The following is an 18598-nucleotide window of genomic DNA, read 5'->3' as shown; positions in this document are numbered from 1 at the left end:
GTTCTCTTCTGCTGTCAGGATACTTGGTTAAACAGAACCACACCGCTGATTCTACCTGAAGCCTTTCACAGGTACACATGCATGTCTTTCATCTTGTTCTATTTTCACAACCTCGGGTGCTAAAATATCAGTAATGTTTTATAGGTGCCTGTACGTCACAAGAACACTTCCATCTGCCAGTTTTTACAGTAACAGTGGTAGCAGCTGGGCTGCTGTTAGCTGGTTTTTCTTAGGCCTCCTCTGCAACACAAAGCAAAAGGTGCACTGGGAAAAACACATCTAAAGCATACATGGGCACGTACAGCATTTACTAAAGTACTTCCTTTTGTGGGAACTCCCCGATAAAACAAAAGACGTCCACAGTTAAAACACAGCTGGGCAGTGATGCACCTGAGTTTTGTATTTCTCAATTACAGAAACAAGAAGGTTGGATTCATAGTTTCACTATTTGAAAATACAGTTTGTTCCCACCTATCCTACAAATAAAATTTGGCATATGATGGTTTGATATTCAGTGGGAATAACAGAACAGCAGATCTCTAATTAACAGGTAGAATTTTAGTATAAGCAAAACCATCTTCAGAGCTCATGCCACTGCTGCTGTAGTACAGATTTGTTTAGCTGCATCGTGTTTTCCAGGGAAGCGTTTGGCCAGCAAGAGCTTTGTGAGTATGCAGGAGAAAAATCCTTTTTAGGGCTGGGGAATCACAGAACTCCAGCATGTTCCACAGCATCAGTGGTGGGGGAGCTGTCAGGTGGGCATCACTGCAGGGCCATGCTGATGCAGCGCGGGCTGCCCAGTATAACAGAACTGGGGAGAAGGGTGCAGGGGAGCAGTTGACCAGGAAGGTGGGTGGGCTTCTCGCTCCAGAAAGAAAAGCCAAGGTTGCTGCGTAGCGTGGTGTCAGGTCTGTCACCCGGTGAGACCGCGTGGTGGAGGAAGGCTGTGGTGGACCAAGATGGGTCAACAGTAGAGATGATGGAGAGGGAAGAGGGTAGGGGAGAATGTGGAACAGAGTGGCTGATTCACCCCGACACAGATGCAATTCAGATGCTTCGTGATTGTTGTGGAACTTAATATTTGGGAACGTATTAAATTCTGAGGTAAAATGTGCTTAAAATACAAAAATGCAATGTGTCAAAACAGGATGTTTCGAAATTCCCAATCTTTTATTTACATCTCTGCTCTTTGTTTTAATGATACAGAAAACACATGGTAGAGAAACTCAATATTTAAACCAGGAAGGATTCTTGCCCCAAAGACAGCTCTGAGTGCCTGCAATTCCTTGCAGCACGCTCAGTGACACCGCTTTGGCAGCTGTACGTGGGCTGGGAATTGCATCATGGTGCTAATGACGGAACAATAATGAAGTGTTTAACCTCCGACGTCCTTGAGCTTATGGGGAAGGGCCAGTGAATAAAACAAGCCTGCCGTTCTGGGCGGAGAATATCACGCAGCACATACTCGAGGCACAATCAAGAACCAGAATATCATCGCGTTTCCTCTTTTTTTTTTCACTTTCATTTTCGAAACGAGCAAAGCTGCCAGCACAGGGGCTGTGGGGCAACGACAGACTGGCGTCACCGGGCGGTCGGCACTGAAGGACTCACGCCTCGAGGCGCTGAGCGGCTCCGGCTGCTCCTCCGCGCAGCTGACCCTGCTGGGCTGTGGTCCTGGTGCGCTGCCAGCAGCGAGCAGCCCGAGCAGCCGGGCCGCCTGAGGGGTGTAAGGGGTGAGGGAGCTCCACGGCCCCACACGGGGTGTTCTGGGGGGAAACACGTGTATCAGTTCCAAATGTGAGCTGTCATTATGTGGGGGTCTGAAATTAAAAAGATTCTGTGGCCCTCCCCATTCTCCTTCATTTTCTCAGTGTTTTTCTTTTTAAAAAATGAGACTTCCAATGTAAAAAATGCGAAAACATTGTAACAAGTACTGCTAAGAATTAAGCAGAGTTTGATCGCGGCTGAAAGACACAGCTTGCAGTATGCGTTCTTCAGTAAGGCTTTAGCATTTCTTACCTGATGAAGACTATTTTGCAGTAGGGAAAGCGACTTCAAGGTAGAAGAGCAAAGCAGTGGCAGGGACAACACCTCACTGGGTTTTTCCTACAATTTTTCAGCGCTTGACTTTTGAACAATAAGCATGATTTAAATTATGGAGAGCTGAAAAGAGAATAAGCCAAAAAGGCGCTGCTAAAGATGCTGTCTGACTCTTCTAAAACAGATGTCAATTATTCCAAGAACAAAATGTAACAGAAATTCTTAGACTTTTGAAGATAATGTTAACAAAATGGGAAAAACATTGAAGTTCCATAACCAGGTGACAAACTTTCTCTTGGGAACTTCACAGATAAACCCTTGCCTGGCAGACTAAACACCCTCCTTTTTCTGTTATCTCTGTGCTAAGCAGAAGTGCCTACAAACCACAGCTCTGCCACTACAGAGCATCCCAGTGTAAATCCAGCGTTTTCAGACTTTGTTTACAGTGGCATATCTTGCAATTCATTAACAAAAGCTAATCACGAAAATGCATCTGGGCTTAAAATAAGCTCTAGCTGATATCTGTCACAGGCTATTCTTTGGTCTGCTGTAAATAGTCATTGCATGTCATCTAACGTATGGTTCACAGTGCTATTCTGGGACATGCAGACACAAATGGGCTTTGCAATCTCCTGAGCTGAGGGTAGCTGCCGTATCGTGTTGCCGTCAACTCTGATATGAATCACACCGCAGTTCTCAGAAAATCCCAGCTCCATGCTCTATGTCCTATGAAAAGTTGCTCTGGGACCATTTTCCCCCGTGCAGTTATCTCAAGAATTTGTAGTGAAATAGATGTCGAAAAGAGAATTTTCCCTTTTCTAAGGATTTCCATAGTTTTCCTTCAAGCTTAACAGATAATTAGATTTCATGTGTTTATTAATTCATTGTGGGTATTGAAGTATCAGGGCTAGATAACTGCCCACCAAACCTCAAGCAATCAACTGAAATTGTCCCAAAGAAGCAAAACAGAAGCAAAGAGGAAAAAAGACAAAAAATGGACACAAATAATAATAGAAAGTGGTAAACAAACACCATGTAAGTCTGAAGAATACACAAGACTTTCCTGAGGCAATTATTTGCTGCCAGTGTTGCCTGCTACGGAGATATCACAGCTGTATAATTAAGACTAGGTCAGAGCTTTGCATATATTTCTTAATGCTAGAAATGAGTATATCAGGGCAGCCTGTATTGTGGTATTACAGATGGAGATTGACCTTATGCTGCAAAATGAACACAAGACGTGATGCTATCACTGACCATCAGTGTACTGGAGATGGAAAATTACTAATTTAAAGAACAGCTGACAATAATTAACGGACAAACAGATCGCTAGCAAATTTGACTCAGAAATTATGGGGATCTTGGATTAACTGAAGCAATAGAGCTTTGGGAAGCCTTCTACAGAGTGGTGGGAGGAAGAAAACAGCTTTAGAGATGACACAGAAGTGTAGATAGGATCCTGTGCAATGGTTCCCCAATAACTGGAGCCTGCGGCACCCCGCAGCAGGGCACCTCCAGGAGCTTCCCAATCCCTGAGCATACAAAAAGCTGACAGTCTGCAGGTGGGCTCCGCCGTTCTGTCCTCCTCCACAGCTCCTGTGCTTGGGCTGCCCACAAAGCCAGAGCTTGGTCCCATGGGCTCCTCACTGACAGATGAAGGACAGTGGCTGGGCACAAGCTCAGGCCTTATTTCTCCATGAAGACCTTCAACAAGCTGAACTGAAAGTTCCCTAATTCAAGTCGTGCCCGGGTACCAGCCCTTCCCTCCTTGCCATCCCAGCTCCCTCGCACACTATGACTTCCCAGGAAAGAAAAACATCTGAATTTGCTGTACATCAAACACATTCCAGTGATAGATTTAATGACATAAGCTTCCACAAACTGCCCAGATTACGTCCCTGCTACGTCGACGTGCTTCACGCTCCATTGGGAGACATTTTGGGTCTGTTGACACACAAAGATACTTCATGTTCACTGAAATGTGAGCTGAGGATCTAAAAATACGGCACCGTGCTATAGGCTGGAGCAGCCCCACTGCTCACGCTTACAGAGGTGCTGTGAGGACAAAACTTCCCCATAGCAGCACTGCACTGGCCCTGCTGCCTCGGGGAAGGGGGTGAGCCCCAAGTCCCACACAGAATGGATTGGGAGCATTAAAAATATAGAAGAATGTATTGAAAATGGCAAGTGTCCAATATCCACTGCTACAGAATTTTCTAAATGAGAATACTGACTTTTTCTCCTTTAAGTATTTCATCTGTAGCTAGCCAGTACTTCCTCCTGTTGGTATCTACAGTTAAGATCAGAAATAATCTCATTTAAGAGCCTTGTAATAATAAAGCTGATTTTTAATTTTTCTTTCAATGTGAACCGTGGCTGGACTTCCAGTTAGATGACAGATTTTTGGGGCACATTACTCCTTCCAATGCATTTTTACAACAGCAGACCCAATGAAAACTAACTTGAATTGAGGTTTGGCAGGAGTGATATTGATACCGTGAAAAGGCAGCTCAGTGTCTGCACCACAGAAGCTTCACCACCATCCCCAGCTTTTTTTCCTGCGCTGTTGTAGATCTCCTCCCTTTCCTGTATAGAGAGGGGCACATTTTGGAAAGTAATTTCCCTGATGAGTGATACTGTGACTTTAAATAGCAACCAAGTGTGCAAAGGCAGAATTTGTGGTTACACTCAGTTCATTGAACAGCAGGGAAATGTCCCACTTGCAAGGGAGCCGAGTACCATGCAATAACTCTGCACATTTAGTCTGGGGGGAGCTGGGTGTGTTCGTGGGTGCTGTGGTGGGGTCCATCTGAGTGACAGGAGAGACCCTGAAGCATTGCTCCAAGGAGACTTCAGGCTCTGAAAGGCACAAATACGTTTCCAAACTCCTGGAATAGAAGGATTTTTAGTGGATTGCTTTAGTAAGCAAAAGCAATCCACTTTTCCTGTGTAAGGAAAAGCCCATATGCTCATTGAGTATTCTGGCATATGACATCAGAAACCTTGCTGTACTGGCAAACTTAGGGAACTGTAGTTCTGCTGCAGTAACACTAGGAGAGATCCACAGCACCCAGTGCTGTTAAGCTTAGAGCAGATGCCAGGAGCACCCAGTGTTGTTAAGCTTAGATCAGACAGTGTTATTGGTGTGTAATGTACTCCAAGATTTTAAGTGATACTGAAATAAAAAAGGATCAGGAATTCATTATAAAGCATGGATTATTAAAAATAGATCAGTCCTAAAATAGGAAATGCTTCTGTCAGACTTTCTCCATTAAAAGTGAGATACATCCAGGCTTCAGTACTGAGGCCAAACTGCCACATTTATAATGTACCAGACATAATACTGACATTTCAGCTGCTACTAACCTACTGAGAATCCGTAAGAGTTCATGCACTCGAATAAACATAAGAGTCTAATGGAATACCTGCTTATTGCCCACTAGCTGCCCCTGTGACAGGACGCTTCAGAGTGAATACTGAGAACAGCTGGACAGAAAGTGCTCCCAGCAGGCGCAATCCCTAGCCAGCATTAAAAAGTGTATTTTCTTGAGGATTTTTGTAAGGAGATTTAAGATATTTTAAAACAGATCCCATGAGATAACAATGACTGCTGATAAGGCAAACAGATGAAGCCGCAGTGCTTCCCTGCGCTCAGTGTAAGGGGGGTGCTGCCCGCAGAGCCCCACGTGTGCGCTGCCAGAACGCTGCTCCTCTTCTGTCCTCGGAGCTCTGCTGTGCCACAGCCTGCAAGGAGGTGATGGAAGCACGGGGAGCTGCTGGCATCGCTGGGGGCTTCTGTGTTGGGCTTAGTGATGTGGAGAAAACAACATGCCTTTGGATTCCTACATCAGAGCTGTGTCTCCTCACAATCAAGCACAGGACAGCTCTGGTCCCCATGGGCTGCACCTGCAGTGCCTGCAAGGCCGGTGATGGTTCAGGGATTGCTGAGCCGCGGTTACACACTGCGCCTGCAGCAGAAACGAGCCTTTCGGGTACTGAGGAGTTTTGAGAGCATGGGGCAAAGAAAAAAAAGACCAGCTTAAAATTACCAAGGTGCAACATCTGAGGAGTGACACAGGTTCACTTTCCCTCTTCTGAAATCCAGCCCTTCCCAGCACTTCTTTGGTGAGTTCATGCTACGACCAGAGATGTTACGCCCTCCTCCCATCTCGCGACGTACCTTCATGCTGATGTGAAGCCGCAGCAGGCGGCCGCGTTGGCTTATTCGACTGAACGAGTAAAGGCGAAGCTCGGCATGCGATCGACGCCCGCCTGACCAGAGCCCGCCGCCTCCAGCGGCGCCACAGACTTCCCGCACATCTCCACCCATCGCTGCCACGGCAACGGCGAAGCAGGAGAGACGGGCCGAGCAGCGCGCCTCCCTGCCGCAGGGCGCCCCCTCTGCCCGCGGGAGGACTTCCTTTCTGTGGCGGCCGCTCCTCCTCCCCCAATGGGAAGCGCCGGCCCGGCATGCAGCGCGGCGCGCCTCGCTTCCCGGCCGCGAAGATGGCGACTCCCATGCATCGCCTCATCGCTCGGAGACAGGCGTGAGTGCGGCGGGCAGCGGGCCCGGGCCGGGCGAGCGGGCGGGCGGGCGGGCGAGCGAGCGAGCGAGAGGAGAGCGAGAGGAGAGCGGCTGAGGCTTGGTGATCCCCGGCCGTTGGGCGCAGCTCGCCGTGCGAGGCGTGGGGTGGTGGGCCGGGCCGCGGGGCTCCGTGTCTCCGTGTCTCCGTGTCTCCGTGTCTCCGTGTCTCCGTGTCTCCGTGTCTCCGTGTCTCCGTGTCTCCGTGTCTCCGTGTCTCCGTGTCTCCGTGTCTCCGTGTCTCCGTGTCTCCGTGTCTCCGTGTCTCCGTGTCTCCGTGTCTCCGTGTGCGCGCAGTGCCGCAGGTCGGAGGTTTGGTCGCGCTCCGGGGCTGTGCGGGACCGCAGAAGAGGAGAAACGAGCTGGTGCTGCTCTCGGTAAAAACTCGTTGGCTCTGTCCGGCAGAACTGATTCTTGTTGAATTTCAGAGAATTACGGTGGTGGAAGGATTTGTGACATTATTGCTTTCCGTTCCTTTGTCATTGTGTACCGTAACTTATTTTCTATTTTCTGCAGGAAAGTAACAGGGAATTCAAAGCGCTTTTGCAATACTTGCTCTTTTAAGTTGTAAGAAGTCATTGCTTGATTTCAACGCTTCTGAAGTCTTCATATGCCTGCTAGGTTTATACTGATCTGTGTTAAATGATTGCCTTAATCTCGTGCTTTCCATTAACACGTGTTGGTGTTGGGATGGTATTTATAGCCCTGTTTTTGCTGAACTCTTTTGATCTGTTTCCTGGTAATTGTGTTGCTTTTAGGGCTCGATCTTATTTTAGCTTGCATGGGATTCTCTGCCTTAGTCACGTGAGCCTTGTTAAAGCCCTAGAATCACAGAATCACAGAATCACCCGGGTTGGAAGGGACCTCAAGGATCATGTAGTTCCAACCCCCTGCCTAGCAGGGCCACCAAACTAAAGCCCTAGAAATAAGGAGTTGTTATTAGTACTGCTTTGAACTTCTCCTCCTGTGGAGTCTGGCCTGGTTTGTGACACCATCTCTGTTGATGAAGCAGAGAGGCTTTCCTGGTTCTGCTTATGTGCAACTGTGGTGGCAGAGCCAGAAGTCCCAGACGAGACAAAGCTAACTGTTCTGCAGGCCTTGTTTTAGGTGTCCTGGCCTTGAAAAACGAGTCATTTGGTGCTGAAAACATGATACAAGGGCAGAAATAAATTACAGCAGTTCTCATAAAGTTCACTGGCTCTAGAAGTAGTTTATGGTATGGCCTCGAGTCAGTCACTTGAGTGCTCTATGAGTGTCCTTACTTGTAAAGCAAGAGTGTATCTGTGAGAAGATCAAAAGCAGCTGTTCTTTAAAATAAATAAATAAAACTTAAATAAAGCTTTAGAATCGTGGAGCAAATGCTAAAATCGGCATACACAAATTTTTCTTAGTTTTCTGCTAAAAGTGATCAAATTTATCTCTAAAAACTGAAATGCGGTTGTAAAATGCCCACTTGTGGTTCTGGTGTTTGGTTGATTTACACTGCAGAAAGTGAATAAGAATCTGATCATTCTTACAATAAATCTTCTGTCAGGCTTTAATAGATGGTAGGGAAATTCAGATAAGCTGCAGCTGGGAGCAGCTCTGCTTTACTTGCTCAGATCCTGGCTGCTTTGAGTGAATTTGGAAGTGCTTGGCAGTTGGGTGATAAATACAGGGTGTGAAACTGAAGAGTGCAAACTAGACTTCCAGAAGTGTGTACAAGTGAGAAAAGAAATTGAGCTGCAATTGATCATTGTACGGACAGCCAGTGTCCTAGTTCAGCATTTGCTGCTTTAACCAGAAGCAGGCTTAAGCTGAAGCTCTGGAATAGGGGAAAAGCATCTTTCTCCTTCCATAAGTAGTTGGTATGAGAGTAGCTTGGTAACTGCAGTAGCATGTTTGCCAAAGTTCTGTGTGTATTTGATGTTACTGTTCGTGTTCTGATTCAAAAGCACCCATGGACATCAGCCTGCTTTAACCGTAGTGATGTATGGTGTGAAGGCTGTGCTAAAGAAAATGCGTATTTTTTCAATAGGTAAAACAGGCAGACGTGGGATCGGTCGCTTAAACAATTCTGCATTTTTGTAGGGAGGCAAACAAGCAGCACGTAAGATGTCAGAAATGTTTAGAGTTTGGACACTGGACGTATGAGTGCACGGGGAAGAGAAAATACCTGCACAGACCTTCAAGGACAGCTCAATTAGCAAAAATTCTGAAAGAAAAAGAAAAGCAACTACTGCTGCAACAAAGGTAAGACTGACAGAATGAGAATGTTCAGCTTATTAATGAAGAGGTAATTTGGTGTGAGCGTGGGAAAGGTGGTGCCCTAGGTTGTTTTCTTTTTGTCCTTTCGCCTGCACTCTGTGATGCTTGTTCAGTTTTAAAGCCATAGTGTGTGCTGGGTGGGGGAGGTACACTCAGATTGCACCTGAGGCAAAAAATAAAGCATGCTGAAGTTAAAATAGTTGGAGACCTTTTCAGTGAAATGCTGACTCCTGAGTAGCTCAGTTTCATCTTTGTGTGCTTGGCCGTGCAGGTTGGTGTGGAGCTGAAGATGTCTAGAAGCGGTTCTTTAACTTCTGCTTAGTTTTGTTGTTAAACTGTTCCTACAGGTGGCAAAGGTCCACTGTTAAGTACGTAATGGTTCAAACAGATGAGTGGTAGGTTGTTGGGTTCTCAGTCCTGTGTTCCTTGCAGTGTGAAGACCTCCCACTAAGTTGTGTATTGGTCCTGAGAACCTGAAGACGTGCCTCCTTGTCGCCACCTCGTGCAGCTCAGTGTTTTGACCATAGGTCATCAGTGCTACCAGGATGTGAGTTATGAAAGAGCTCTGTTATCTTGCTAAGAAGAGGATAGGTGGTGACCTCTGTCAGAGTGATCTGATTTGACCTCATTGGCTGTTTCAGCTGAGACAGGAACGTAAATTGCAGTGCTGAAATACTGACTGAACTGGGAGTTGTCTTGTCTTAAGAGTACTATAAAACATTTGATTTTGAAATAACTTCTGATCCAGTGAGTAACCATGAAACAATTTTAATCCTCTAGTAGTGTAGATAAGCACTCCTAGAGCCTAAGTGCCTAGGATCTAAAACTCGCTTCCTTTCGAGGCGTTTTGGAGGACTGCTGCCACTTTGAACTGAAACCAGAATGCTGCAGTTTTATTTATGGCTCTGCAAACACAGCGTGGTGCCTCGGGGAAAATAACCAGGTGTAGTGGAGCAGCTTTGTTTGATCTGCAGCGGATCAACCACTCTCAGCTGTGCAGTTTCTTAGGGAAGCAAACTCCTGGATTCATGTGAGGGTTAAAGCTCAGAGGCAGGCACAGAGCTGTGCCACTGCAGCCTGGCTCAGTCCTAACGGTGCTTCAGTGTGACTGTGTGCTCACGGTGGCTCTGGGACCTGGCAGCCTGTGGTAGGGTTCTACAGCCTTCCTAATGGGAATGTTTATAACATGCAGAGATACAGGAGAGATTCAAACTTGGTTCAGTTTGGAGTTTAATGAATTTTCTTCTTGCCTACAGGATTTTGTGAGGGTGTGGAAAACTCCTCGTGTAATAATTGTGAGATTTTCACAGTAGTTGTATGAAAACACAAACGTGCCAAATTTCATTTTGCCAGCGTGCAAATGGCACTGAGTGCTTCTGTTGAAATAACATAGCTTATGCTTAATGTTTTCTTGTTCCTGCCCTTCTCTGGAGTCTTTCTCAACAAATACTGCTTTCTGATTTCTAAATATAAAGTGTTTCTAAATGTGAAGTATTGGCAGCTCTTCCAATTTACGTGCTTTCTGTTCTGTGCGCTTGAGATGGCTTTCAATAATAATTTCAGCTGAGGAAAAGGTATCCTCCTTTGTGAAGGAACAGACAACCTCCTTCTGTGTGAGAGGTGCATTAAGTACCTTGTAAATACATAATGAGGAATGACGTTAATCAGTTTAATTCAATTCCAGGCTAAGTTATGCTGTGTTCTGACAGTCAGGTGTGAAAAGGATGCAATTGGTAAATTTAACTGAAATGTTTGGAGGGGAAAAAAAATCTGAAATCGATGACTGGTGGGAACCTCTTAAGATAGATTGTTAAAAGAAACTTTGTCCTGTGGTATTTGCTACTAAAGCTTTCTGTGAGTGTATGAATATATGGGAACATGAAAGACAGGTTGCTGGTAGGGTCAGTAGAAAGATCATTCTGTGCCTTTTGTGCCTGTGAGAAATGCTATGAAAGCTGCAGACTAATTTCATCTTCTAATCCTTTGTTTCAGTCAATTCAGTTATTGTGAAATGTGGCTGCACAGGACCTCTCTGTATCCTTGTCCCCTCTGCTTTTCCTGTCCCAAGATGCTGTCTGTGCAGTACAAAGAGAAGAGTAAAGGATAAAGCACACTTACACAGGAAATTAGAGATGAATTGCTTTTTTTTTTTTTTTTTTTCCCTCCCCTGTCCTGGGTTTGTAGACATTCCTTCTAGTTTGAAAAATGATTGAAAATGCATCCTGAATGAGTTTTGGGCAGCACAACTCTCTGCCAGTGAGACAGCAGTTCATTGATACTGAACTCAGCTCCACTGTGCTGCTGAATATTTCCTTTTCCTATGCATTAACTAAAGGCATTGTTTTTTCCCCCCTAATTAGCACTGGAGAAAGTACTGCAGAAAGGAAGACCAAGAAAAAAAGGTATGTGGGTAATGATGGCAAGATGTGCAGCTATTTGAGTGTGGGATCTTGCATTTGGGTGTTGCAGCAGGCAGTTTGGGAGGGGTGTGTATGGAAACTGAAAGGCAAAATTGTGAATGCTGACTTTGATGCTGCAGCTTTTAGCCTCATTACAGATGTTTGTATAGCAGGTACTTGGGAGAATTTCTATTCTTCCCTGTCCAAAAACTCTTAAATTCCTTGTCTTCTGTTTTTTGATTCTTTTTTTTTCATACTGACTCTTTTATCTCTTGTGATTTTGCTTTAGAAGAAATCTTCTTGTTTTTGCCTCAAAGTTCATCAGGTAGTTAAACGTGCAAGAGTAGCACACTGTTTGTAGTGTGTATTGTTCCACCTATCTGTCTTGCTCTTCTGTTTGTTGTTTGCATCCCCTTTTCTTAACAGCTGTCTCTCTGAAGTTTTGTTTAAAGAATGAAATAAGTATCTTAAAAATAATAATAATAAAAAATCAGGGTGGTAAATATTCTGTTCCCAGCCCACCTCCCATTCCTCTTCACTCCTGGAAAAGAAATAGTAATTTGAGCCAGAAATTCTTAGGACGTTCTTCCTCCTTTAAATCCATGGTAATGCTAGCTTGGGAATCCACTGCAATCTCCATTAGCAGAGCCCTTTCAGGAGCAGCTTGAGCCCTGCTGTAGTGCTGCTGAGCATTAGTCTGACACATGGGGCACGTCGACAATAATCACCTCCTTGTCTCTTTGCATTTCATAGCCTGTCCTCTATCTCTAAATCTGATCTAAAACCAATTTCAGGAGGTTTTTGAGAAGAAGCCTTTTGCTTTGTGTGCCAGTTGTTCTCAGCAGCTTTTAAAAACATGCCTTTATATGAAGCTGTTGTTCCATCTGGCTTTATCGGAATACTTGACAGCAGAACTGAGGTGCTGCTCAGGATTGCTGAGGGGCTCTTTATCAGGAGGGTCCATTTATTGCTGGAGTTACCTGGAAATGGTGAGGTCATAAATCCAACCGATTTCTAAACAACAGAGTTCATAATTCTTCCTTCCTCAGCTTTCTCTGCTGCAGTGCTCTATTTGGCATTCTGTATTTCAGAGCATTTGAGCCCTGAACTGCTGCCAGATGTAAAAAGGAGCAGAAGGATTTGTGGTAGGAAGTTGTTCAGCCATTTTTTTCCCCTAAAACTTCTGTGCTCTTCAAATTGGTGTCCTGTTTTGATGCAAGTATGAAATCCAGCAATATAAATTCCTTTTGAGGTAATGTGGGATTTCTGTCTCTTTGTTGTGATCCAGGAAAAATTAAATGCAGAAAATTCAGCAAAGCATTGCCATTAAATATACAGGTTCCAGAATAAAAAGAAAAAAGCCAAAGTAGTGTGTTCTGGCAGAGAGCACAAAGCCTTGACACAGTGTGTGTGTTCTGATAGCAGCACGAAGCTACAGGCTTAACCAGAAAAGCAGGAATGGGCAAAACTGCTGTTGTACAATGCTGTAACATCAGGTGGCACAGAGTTGGCTTCTGTGTTGGCTTCATCGTTGCTGTGTGGCATCCTTCATTTGGTAATTGAAAGCCCCCTTCGTGGAGGGCTTTTTTTTATGAATCACAAACAACTGTAACTGTCTGAAGGGTGAAACTTGTCCTAATTCACTCGTTCCTTCGGGGCACACAGCCGTAAACATCCCGGTAGCTGTGCTCCACGTTGCAGGTCTGATTTAAGTAGCGTGTTAAAATCACTGGAGGTTGTTAAATGATTTAGGTGGAGTTAGGAAGGATAAAGTCTGAGAAGAATGATAACACGCATTACAAAATGCAGCAGCTGTTCCATGATTTGTGCACGGAAACTCAAGAGTTCAGCAACGCTTATGAGCTTGTGAGGTGAATGGATGCTGGAGAAATGTTGTGCTTTTCCAGTGGTGTGCCCACAAATCTGGAATCTACCGATCGTTAGCATCGAGGATGTTACATCACCTAATTAGGACAAGAGAAAATAGGTGAATTTTAGAATAGGTCAATCCTTTGTCAGGTTCTTGCCCATATAAATGGGTTTGAAATTCAGTGAAGCTGTTTAGACAGAAAGAGTTTGTGGAGCTGCCAAAGGTCAGTTTAAAATAGTCCCGTTCTCTCTCATTTTATGACTAGTTTTACATCAGCAAAAAGTCTGTATTTAACCAGACCTTAGGGATTTTTTTTAATAAACAGCCATTACATCTGCACAGAGCAAGAGAGATAAGAGATGGCTGTATTACAGAAACTTCAGTGGTTTGTTTACGTTGCGTTACAGACCTTGGTCTTGAGAACAGCTGTCTTACTGGAAGGGCTACAAATGGGGGGAGAATAAATGAAGTTGCAGAGCATGCACAAACCCACTTTCCAGTGTTCCTAACGTCTTTATCCTGGACTATTTCCACACCTTCTCTCCTACTCTGCAAACATAAGCATTGTGTTATTGCAGAAAGTTTGGCTCCTTTTGCCAGGAGTAATCTAGGAACAGTTTCCATTGAGCACAATTCTAACATCTGTGAAATCACTGATGAAATTTCCACCAACACTTACATAGCCAAAATGTCACTTGTTATTACAGTTCTGGACATCCAGTCTTTGTTAATTTCTGCCTGAAGCTTCAGCAGTACAGCACATTCATGCTTTTTCTGCAACTTTGTTCTTGTGTTGAGGTAGGCCATTGAAGTCACTAGATGTTCCTAAAAGCCTTGCCAACTTTCAAACTTACCTTTTTTCCCTGTAGTCCTGCATTCGCTTTGATGTTGTATGGGCCAACTTACTTCACATCTGTGGTGTCATTCTGCTGTTGCTCAAATAGCCAAAATTTGTTCTTTCAGAATAAAGGCAAGAGCTGGGAGGAGGACAAGGAGGGAGGGAAGATTCTTAAATTGTCAGGTCTGGAAATGTTCAGAGCAATTAATTGATCTTTGGATTACAGCAGAGTATAAAGGGCAGAACTGTGCTCATCTGTGTGTTTGTTTTCTTTCAGATCTAAAAGTGTAACAAGTTCCAGCAGCAGCAGCAGTGACAGTTCAGCTAGTGATTCCTCATCTGACAGTGATGATTCTTCTACCTCTTCTTCTTCTGATAGTGACAGTGATGAGAGCTCCTCCACATCCTCCTCTTCTCCATCCTCCAGTAGTACTTCCTCATCTTCAGAGTTTGAATCAGATTCCAGTTCCTCCAGCAGTAGCAGTAGCAGTACAGACAGTAGTTCTGATGATGAGCCACCAAAGAAAAAGAAGAAGAAATAATGAACAGGGAAGAACTGCTTCTGAGTGAATTATAACATTCTTCAAAGAGGTTTTGAGCACGTGGTTGCCAAACAGTTTAACTGGTCAACATTTCTTCTGCTAAAACTCTCTAAATGTTCTGTGTCGTTCATAGGACATGAAAGGTATTAAATGGCACGTGAAACTTACTGAAAGAGTATTTTTGAGGTTTATCATTTTATGGGAAATCTTACTTTTTTAGTTTAAAAGTCTATCATCAGATTTGTTTATATGAGCTGAGGCCCAGTAGCCTGGATGTTTACGTGCTGGAACGCAAAATCTCTTTATTTCAGATCATGCTGTGCATCGTGTTCTACTGCTCTGTTTATGGCGACTTCTCTCACATTTAGAAAATCCTCTAAACTATCAGAAGCAAAAGCTTCACACTGCTGCCTGTGGTGCACTGCCATTGCTGGCGTGGAATGCTCAGTGCACACGGAGGACCTGCCATCTCACTGTTAACAAATTCGTGCTGCTGAGCTTCTTTCTGGTGGCTTTTCCCGATGCTTCCAGGCTGAGTCTTACCTGCACCGCAGAACTTTCAGTGGCGTTCCTTTGTTCATGCTGGATGTCCTACTTGTGCTGTACAGAGGCTTTGCCTGTTTCCACAGTTCGTGTATTTGTTGTGCTTTTCTGAGACGGTGTCTCTTGCAGCAATGTCTGTGTAAGAAAGAGGAGCAGTGCACGATGGAAGGATTGACTGATGCTGCTTAGGAGTTTCATCTTTGTGCCTTGTTTTGTAAATCACTTGTATCCTATTGGAAGAAGGGCTTGAATAGGTGTATTTCAGAACTATTAGCTTTCAGTATAGAATAGGCAGTAAAAATGGTAGTAACAAACAAAAATGGCACTATTTTTAGGAGAAAGGAAGGCTATTTTCACTGAATGTTCAGTGAGGAGAAGAGTCGTCTCTAAATGGAATTCCCAAAGGAGAGAGTTTCCCTTTTGATATTTTTGCAAAAAAAAAAAAAAAGTTGTGTAATGTGAGACTGCCAAGCTGTGCTGTTGGGCAGGTGGTGGCTGGTTGTGGTCTGCAGTAGGAGCAGCCCTGCGCTCATGGAGGTGTGTGTCTGTGAGACCCTGCAGCAGGAGGTGCAGGTTGGTGCAAAGGAAAATCCCAACGTGCTGCAGAACAATTACTGCTGGTTGCAGGTTGAAACTTCTGTGTTCGTTTGGTGGATTTGAGCATTGGCATTCGTTTTCTCATTTGGGATGTTGACTCCTGGATTTCTTATTGTTGGAGTTCCCTTTTTTTTTTGGGAGGGGACGTCACACGTGGAAGAATTCTTAAATATCTTGATTTAGGTAAAATATAGTAACTATTTTTTATATTTTTATGGAAAATGCAGTGTGTAGTATTACTTTTGAATAAACTGTGCTTATATTTAAATGTTTGAAAATATGTATGTTGTGTGTTTTAGTCTGTAATCATTACTGTGTTTTACAGAACGCTGCAGACTTGTAAATAAAATTAACAGAAAATCGTTTGAAGTCCTCCTTAGTGAATGTACTGTTTAATGGGAAAAAGTTAAGTTATTAAACGGTGCTTTCTGAGTTCATGCTTAATGGCAATCAAAATGTAAGTGATACAGTAGTAAAGCGTGGAAGAGGCGGTGGTGGTAGGGAGCAGGCATTTGGAGAGCTGTGTTCTTAGAGGTGACCCGAATCCCAGCCCTGTGACAGCTTTGGCAAACTGATGACTGAAGCAGGTTGTTGGGAAGCTTGCAGCCCTGACTTCCATTGTAGGGGCACAGCAGGAATGGGGGACTGCTGGAAGAGGACATAGCACCCATTTCATGGAGACTGTGTGCAGAGAATGCAGGCGCTCGCTCTGGGTGGCGTTGAGCTGAGCAGCAGTAGCAGCAGTGTGGATGTGAAGGGGGACTGTGATGAGGAACAGCAGTTAATTAGGAGGGAGGGGACAAGGGATCAAGTCTCAATTATCTTTGCCGCCCTATTAAGATCGTGTGGGGTGTTTGTTTCTGCAATCTGTAATGCTGCCAGTACTTGTGTGGGTGGTTCATCAGAAGTGTAGTGATATTCCTCATTAACTCATCTCTGCCAAGAAAGGAAAGTTGATGATTGTCAAACAGCCTGCTAAGTGCTAAAGCCAGTCACTAAGTTCAGGGGTTGGTCTCTTCCTACTTCTGTTTGCAGTGTCTGCAGCCAGCTAAATTGGGTCAATTCACCAAGGCAAAAGGAAATCCTTGTGTATGTTATGTTCTGTTAGCAGGAGATATGAGAAGGTAATATAATTACAGATAACATTCAGGAAACCTTAATTTCTAGCCCACTGTTGGGTTATGAGTGGGGAGACTGAGGTGTCTTACTGCTTTAACTGCATATCACATACTGCCTGGAGCTGATAAGGTCCCAGACCAGCCACAAAGCTATCTACTCTTACATTGGGTGTTTACTTTTGAGTATGTTTTATTTTTGTGAGTTTATGTATCTTGTTTTACAGATTAAAACCCACCAGCATATGAAGAGCCTTCCTTACCAGTTCACCTTTCAACACACTGCATCCTGATACCTTGTCACAAGATGCTTCAATTCCAATCCTTTTTGACAGGTATTTCTTTAATTACCATCCTTCAGAGCTCTAGGTTAAGTACAGGAGGGCATTAATTGGAAGCAAACAAAGCAACCCTCCCTTCTCTGAAATTATTTACTGAGCATGTATATTTTTACATGAGAGTTGTGTATCTTGGATCAGGTTCAATTTAATCCTTCCTATTTCAAGCAAAGCTGCCATCACTAATTGAAGTGAAGCAATTGATGCAGTCTGGTAGAAAAACAGCCTCAGGAAAAGGCATTGCATTTCAAGGGAAAACAGTGCTGAGTGATAGGAGAGCAAAAGAAGGGGGGAAACCTGATATTCTAGTGTAAAGCTATTGGGTGGATTTGCTTTATACAGAAATCATTCCATGTACCTGAGCCTCATGGATGTAATCTGTTTTATGAAGTCACATTTATCCAAGATGTGTCTCTAACCAGACACTGAGACAGGAGTGGGGTCAGGCAGGTCTTCACAGCCTAATTTTGTTCAAAATGTGTTTTTTAAAAAAAAAGTGTGCGTGGGGGGAGAGGCATTAGGAACAGTACAAAACGTGACACAGAATATCAGCTTGAGAGGTGATACCCCAAAATGCCACTGTCAAAATATAACTATGAAGACATGATTGAGTCGTAACAGGAATGAAGCACTTTGATTACTTGCTGCTCCTCTATTTACACTGCAGCGTTACTTTCTCAGCGAAGCTGGCTGTGTCCTCCCCACCTCCATAAAGCAGGGAAGCTGTTGGCACTTAACTTTGAGACAGGGCAGAGTTCATCCCCGTATCATCGTATTTTGTAGTAATGTTGGTAATATCTTGGTTTCAGAACAGAGCTCACATTTAACTGCCAGTAACAGCAGTTGATCTATTGCAGATGGCGCCAGGCTTAGCTCTATTGGATGTTTTTACAGCGTCTTTGCAGGAAGGTTCCCTGCAGTCAGAGCCTCCATTTGGATGTGGTGCTCAGGGCCGTGGTTCAGTTAAGAGTTGGGCAGTACGGTCAGCTTGTGACTTGATGATCTTGAGGGTCTTTTCTAACCTGAGCAATTCCATGATTCTTTTTAAATGCTGGAGTTTAAATTGCAGTCGTACAAGAATTTTTTTTACAATTCTGCTGCATTTTATTTGCACGCTTTAACCTGTATCTTTTAGTATGAACACGAAGTAGAACTGCGCTCCACCGCACTTAAAGCCATCTGCTTCCACAAACCAGCTCTGATGTATTTATTTTTGTTTTGCACGGGAACTTTTACACAGTTTAAACTTGCAGGCTTTTCCACGATCACCGACTTTGGGAATTCTCTTCTTTTAAAAGCTCTCCCATGTGGAAGAGCCGTTCCTCGGGCGAATCCACCTCCTGAGGTGGTGGCTGCGCTTCCGCCCGTTGTTTCGGCTCGGAGCCGCGCTCCGTTCCGCCGGGCTGCGGCGGCCAGAGCCCGACCGGGAGCCGTCGCTGCCCGCACGTGGCGGTGCTGAGCGCGGTCCGGGCGAGGCTGTGGAGAAT

General features: G+C 44.5%; 1 protein-coding gene and 1 long non-coding RNA gene across 2 annotated transcripts; one reads left to right on the top strand and one right to left on the bottom strand.

The window, feature by feature from the left end:
- Window positions 1-1151: 1151 nt before the first annotated feature.
- LOC128083937 (uncharacterized) lies at window positions 1152-6347 on the bottom strand. The gene is made up of 2 exons (XR_008208255.1): window positions 2020-6347; window positions 1152-1766 (listed from the first exon to the last, which is right to left on the bottom strand). It is a non-coding gene; the product is annotated as an uncharacterized LOC128083937 (long non-coding RNA).
- A 105-nt stretch (window positions 6348-6452) lies between these two features.
- Window positions 6453-16030, top strand: ZCCHC10 (zinc finger CCHC-type containing 10). The gene is made up of 4 exons (XM_052689572.1): window positions 6453-6587; window positions 8693-8854; window positions 11230-11271; window positions 14254-16030. The coding sequence occupies exons 1-4, from the start codon at window positions 6511-6513 to the stop codon at window positions 14516-14518; spliced, it is 546 nt and encodes a 181-aa protein (XP_052545532.1). The 5' UTR covers window positions 6453-6510; the 3' UTR covers window positions 14519-16030.
- Window positions 16031-18598: the final 2568 nt, after the last annotated feature.

Source organism: Tympanuchus pallidicinctus, unplaced genomic scaffold, assembly GCF_026119805.1.
Source record: "Tympanuchus pallidicinctus isolate F22 unplaced genomic scaffold, pur_lepc_1.0 scaffold25, whole genome shotgun sequence".
NCBI lineage: Eukaryota > Metazoa > Chordata > Aves > Galliformes > Phasianidae > Tympanuchus > Tympanuchus pallidicinctus.
Note: the sequence above shows the minus strand (reverse complement) of the source record. Positions and strands in the feature narration are given on the sequence as shown.

Excerpts from the sequence above, each read along its gene's own strand:
- ZCCHC10 (XM_052689572.1), top strand. The coding sequence starts at position 6,511 with ATGCAGCGCGGCGCGCCTCGCTTCCCGGCCGCGAAGATGGCGACTCCC. Across the intron at positions 6,588-8,692 it reads CTCATCGCTCGGAGACAGGC|GGAGGCAAACAAGCAGCACG; the intron begins GTGAGTGCGGCG and ends GCATTTTTGTAG. Across the intron at positions 11,272-14,253 it reads AGGAAGACCAAGAAAAAAAG|ATCTAAAAGTGTAACAAGTT; the intron begins GTATGTGGGTAA and ends GTTTTCTTTCAG.